We start from the raw sequence: 4,928 nt of genomic DNA, 5'->3' as shown, positions 1-4,928 counted from the left end.
GTCCTGGTTTTCACACCTGTGTCTAGTGACCCTGTTAAGTTTGTCTATTTAACTATTATTTGCAGTAAGTTGGAAAGTTTATTCTTTGTGTCTAGCTTCAAATTGTGACTTCTAATATCTGTTGGTAATTTTTAACTCTTTCATTTCTGTTTTTTTTTTTTTTTTTTTTAGAAAATCAAACAAACACGAAGAAGAAGAAACACATCTGTGCATTCTTCAAAAGAACATGGTGTGCTGTAAAACGTGCAGCAACACAACGGAAAAAGCACAACAAGGTGTCTCCACTTTGTCCACAACTCGACACAGATTCAGTTGATTATCAGCTGAAGCCAAACGTCCTTGAGCCGACGACTCTGCAGGATCTCACTGATCATCAGCTGAATCCAAACGTCCTTGAGCCGACGACTCTGCAGGATCTCACTGATCATCAGCTGAATCCAAATGTCCTCGAGCCGACGACTCTGCAGGATCTCACTGATCATCAGCTGAATCCAAACGTCCTTGAGCCGACGGCTCTGCAGGATCTCACTGATCATCAGCTGAATCCAAACGTCCTTGAGCCGACGACTCTGCAGGATCTCACTGATCATCAGCTGAATCCAAACGTCCTTGAGCCGACGGCTCTGCAGGACCTCACTGATCATCAGCTGAATCCAAACGTCCTTGAGCCGACTCTGCAGGATCTCACTGATCATCAGCTGAATCCAAACGTCCTTGAGCCGATGGCTCTGCAGGATCTCACAGATCATCAGCTGAATCCAAACGTCCTTGAGCCGACGGCTCTGCAGGACCTCACTGATCATCAGCTGAATCCAAACGTCCTTGAGCCGATGGCTCTGCAGGATCTCACTGATCATCAGCTGAATCCTCCAGAAGATCCTCAGTCTGGTTCATCTGAGCCAGATCAAGATCCAGATGCTTCAAAGATGACAGCTGTCGTAGCACCATCTGGCCTTGTGCCAGCGGCTCTGCAGGATCCAGCTGATCCTCTTCCAGGCCCGTCTACTCTTGATCCAGTAGCCCCCAAATTTCCAGGTGCTTCCAAGCATAGACGAATCACAGATCGAACCCATTTCAGAGCAGCCTGTTTCACCGATCCAACTCCTGGTGAGACTATGTCCACTTGTTAACCTTTTCTTGTTCCTCCACTGACTGTTTCACATCTGTGTCTAGTTGACCTATAGTCTGTGTGTTTATACACGTATGTCTAATTACTCATACGATATTCCAAACGTAAAGGATAAATCTAGTACTCTTGACCAAGTAGTATTATTTTCCTTATTGCCTAAAAGGAATTGAAAGAATCCTGCTGTTACACGTTGACTTACAGTGCATTCGAAATTGCATATTGTCTGTGTAGGTACTACATTTGATTTTGAACTTACTTTGTATTCAATTTCGGACGCAGCGTTAGTCTCAAACATTGACCATATTTAGTGTGCATGTATCTGATGTGAACTGGATGTGTGTTTATTCAAGCACTGCTATTGCACTTCATGTAAGACTGTGAATCTCATATATTAACATGCCTTCTTTGTAATTTTTTGCAGTTCCATTTGATGAGATTTATGAAGTGGGAGAAGAGATTGGAGAAGGAGGCTTCGGCACTGTGTACGAGGGGATTTCGAAATTTCTACGTGAGCAGGTAGAATCACCACTTTATTCACCTAATGTATATAGACCATATAGACCAGTGCTTAGACCAAAACATATTTGAAATCAATTTAAATGGAAATATTTGTGATAATGACAATATGTTACTCTGGACCACAAAACCAGTCTTAAGTCTGGTTTTATATTTGTATACCAGTCTTGGTATATTTGTAGCAATAGCCAACCTAATTTTGACCCATTGTATGTGTCAAAACTATTGATTTTTCTTTTATGCAAAAAATCATTAGGATATTAAGAAAAGATCATGTTCTATGAAAATATTTTGTAAATTTATCACTGTAAATATATAGAAAACTTAATTTTTGATTGGTAATGTGCATTGCTAAGAACTTCAGTTGGACAACTTAAAAGGCGGTTTTCTCAATATTTATTTATTTTTTGCTCCCTCAGATTCCAGATTTATAAATAGTTGTATCTTGGCCAAATATTGTCCTGTCCTAACAAATCATACATCTAGCTTATTTATTCAGCTTTCAGATGATGTATAAATCTCAATTTTTACAAAAAAAATTACTCTTACAATTGGTTTTGTGGTCCAGGGTCACACATATATATATAATTAATGTTAATTTGCAGATTCAACATGATCAGTTTACCCATCTGTAACATCTAGTGCACTTAGAAATGTATTTATTTATTTATTTGTTTTTTCATTTATTTAATATATTTATTTTTTTGCAGGTCGCCATCAAATTCATCCCCAAGTGTGAAACAGACCGGTATATTGAAATAGTAAGTTGACATAACTTAGTGTACACATTTAAATACAAACTACATACAAATTATAATTTAACATAAATTACATTGCAAGTACAAGTGAAATGTGATATTGAACTCTTAATTACTGAACTCTCTTTTCTGTAGCCTGGCTGTTCAAAGCCGCTGTTTGCAGAAGTGGCTCTAAACCTGCTGCTGAAACGACCTCCGTTAAGCCCCTACATTGTGCACATGCTGGAATGGTTTGAAGAGGACGATCAGTTCATCCTGATCCTGGAATATCCACAACCCTGCAAAGACTTGCTCAAGTTCATGGTTAACAATATGCAGCGAGTAAACGAATCGCAGACACGTAGGCTGATGTACCAAGCGGTGCTCGGGGCCAAGCACTGTCTTGACCGAGGCATCTTCCACCGTGACATTAAATTGAATAACTTTCTGATCAACACAAAGACTAACCAAGTCAAACTGATAGACTTTGGCTGCAGTGACCTCGTCAATACTTCAGGCTACTTGGGTGATTTTACAGGTGTGTTTGACGTTTTGCATTACTTTTGCAGTAAGGCCTAATGAGAAGTCAAACTTCTGTGTAGTGATTTAATAATAACAAGGAACAGATGTGTGAAAATGGACATTTGGTCGAGTTGATGCTGACTTTTGTATGCAAAATGTTTGCTTAACTTGAACATCTCTTGCTTTTATGAACAGGAGTCTGCCCACCTGAATACTACAAGGACTTAAAATACGAGGCAGGGCCAACAACCGTCTGGTCTCTGGGCATAATGATGTACTCAATGATGTGCAGATGTCAGCCCTTTAAAAGTCTAGAAGACATGACACATGGCAGTCTGAGTTTTAACGTCAGAGTATCCACAGGTGAGAGAGAACGATTAACTACCAATAACACAATGACAATAACATTGTTAAACCGACAAAGCAAAATACATGCTACATATTTCAGAAGCTATTTTCATACTTGACAACATTAGCATGTCACATGGACATAAAAGAACATACATGACTAACCAATCAAAAACTTGTACAGAATTGCAAGATTTGATAAGCCGCTGCCTGGCTTATCTCCCAACGGAGAGAGCAACTATTGAGGAGATCCTACAGCATGAATGGTTTCAGCAGGGACAGATGTCAGGAGGAGCTCAGGATCAGGTACTAACAGGTAGGATCAGATAACTTAGGAGGGAAGGCAGATGTGACAGAAATCCCTCTTCTGAAAATCCAAGAAGTGCTGTCACAAGCTTCAACTTTACATTTATTTATCTTTACATTTATTCATTCAGCAGATGCCGCAAACTGGCCCCAGTGAGGACAAACTGCACAAACCATTCAGCAGAGTCTTCAGAGCAGCACGCTTAGTTAAAAAAAGAAAGCAGCAAACCTGGTGGGCAAAATGAAAAAAAAAAAAACAAATTTACAGTAGTGCACAAAACAGGAGAAAACATACTGTAAGGAGCAAGTATAACATAAAAAGGTGGAGAATATTTAGTAAATTTAGTGCACAAAACAGGAAAACTAAAGTAAACTTATGCTGCTAGATCACGAAGACAGTTCCTGCCAGCTCCTCAAACTGATCCTTATTAATTTATTGAAGTTATTGTGTGGGTGGAGGGAAAATTTATTTAATAAATTTTTTTATTTTTTATTTTGTGTAACCTGTCTGTTACTTTCTGACACACACACAAACACACACTTTCTGAATGGGGACACTGCACAGACTTTCTGTTGTTATTATAAAGTGCTGGTTATAGATACTACAACCTAAATTTTAAATAAATAAATGTATTTACTGTTTAAAATACCGTTTTACAAAAGAGGGTGTCCTGTAGGTGTAAACAACTCATATTAAAGGATAAGTTCACTTCCAGAATACAAATTTCCTGATAATTTACTCACCCCCACATCATCCAAGATGTTCATGCCTTTTCAGTCGCAAAGAAATTAAATTTCTTTAGGAAAACATTCCAGGATTTTTGTCCATATTGTCATGATTTGGCTCATGTTCCCCTGTCTTGTGTTTGGACTTGTGTTACTTTCTGTCTAGAGTGTCATTTGTAGTCCTTTTTTCATTGGTTGTCTAGATTGCTTTCACAGTTGTTTCTTGTTACCTTGTCATCTTGTTAGCTTCTCTGTGTATAAATAGCCCAGTGTTTGAGTTAGTCTTTGTCAGTCATTGTCTTTGATAAGTTGTGTCATGTTGTTTCTGTTTCCTGGTTCTCTGTTTTTGGTTCTGTGTTTCTGGATTTGGATTGGCTCTTCCTTGCATTGACACGTTACACATATAGTGGACTTCAGTGCTGGCCAAAGATTTGAAAGTCCAAAATGCAGTTTCAATGCAGCTTCAAAGGGCTCTACACGATCCCAGCCGGGGATTAAGGGTCGTATCTAGTGAAACAATCTGTCATTTTCTAAAAAAAAAATTGTATATATATATATATATATATATATATATATATATATAATATATTATATATTTATCCAATTTTGAGTGACACAACAACTTTTTTGAAGTTTGGCAGCCC

General features: G+C 38.4%; 1 protein-coding gene across 1 annotated transcript; it reads left to right on the top strand.

Annotated features, from left to right (window-relative positions):
- The first annotated feature begins 675 nt into the window (after positions 1 to 675).
- Positions 676 to 3,807, top strand: LOC109061716 (serine/threonine-protein kinase pim-2-like). The gene is made up of 7 exons (XM_019078803.2): positions 676 to 1,107; positions 1,551 to 1,645; positions 2,356 to 2,406; positions 2,539 to 2,920; positions 3,100 to 3,267; positions 3,437 to 3,568; positions 3,690 to 3,807. Exons 1-7 carry the CDS (start codon positions 723 to 725, stop codon positions 3,713 to 3,715), a joined length of 1,239 nt encoding a protein of 412 aa, XP_018934348.1. The 5' UTR covers positions 676 to 722; the 3' UTR covers positions 3,716 to 3,807.
- The last annotated feature ends 1,121 nt before the right edge of the window (positions 3,808 to 4,928 follow it).

The sequence above is a fragment of the Cyprinus carpio genome, chromosome B23 (genome assembly GCF_018340385.1).
Source record: "Cyprinus carpio isolate SPL01 chromosome B23, ASM1834038v1, whole genome shotgun sequence".
In the NCBI taxonomy this organism is placed as follows: Eukaryota; Metazoa; Chordata; class Actinopteri; order Cypriniformes; family Cyprinidae; genus Cyprinus; species Cyprinus carpio.
The sequence above is the reverse complement of the archived record's forward strand: the minus strand, read 5'-3'. Positions and strand labels throughout refer to the sequence as shown.

Bases quoted from the DNA above. Each gene is read 5' to 3' on its own strand.
- LOC109061716 (XM_019078803.2), top strand. From the start codon at position 723: ATGGCTCTGCAGGATCTCACAGATCATCAGCTGAATCCAAACGTCCTT. The intron at 1,108-1,550 runs GTGAGACTATGT...AATTTTTTGCAG, and splicing joins TTTCACCGATCCAACTCCTG to TTCCATTTGATGAGATTTAT. The intron at 2,921-3,099 runs GTGTGTTTGACG...TTTTATGAACAG, and splicing joins CTACTTGGGTGATTTTACAG to GAGTCTGCCCACCTGAATAC.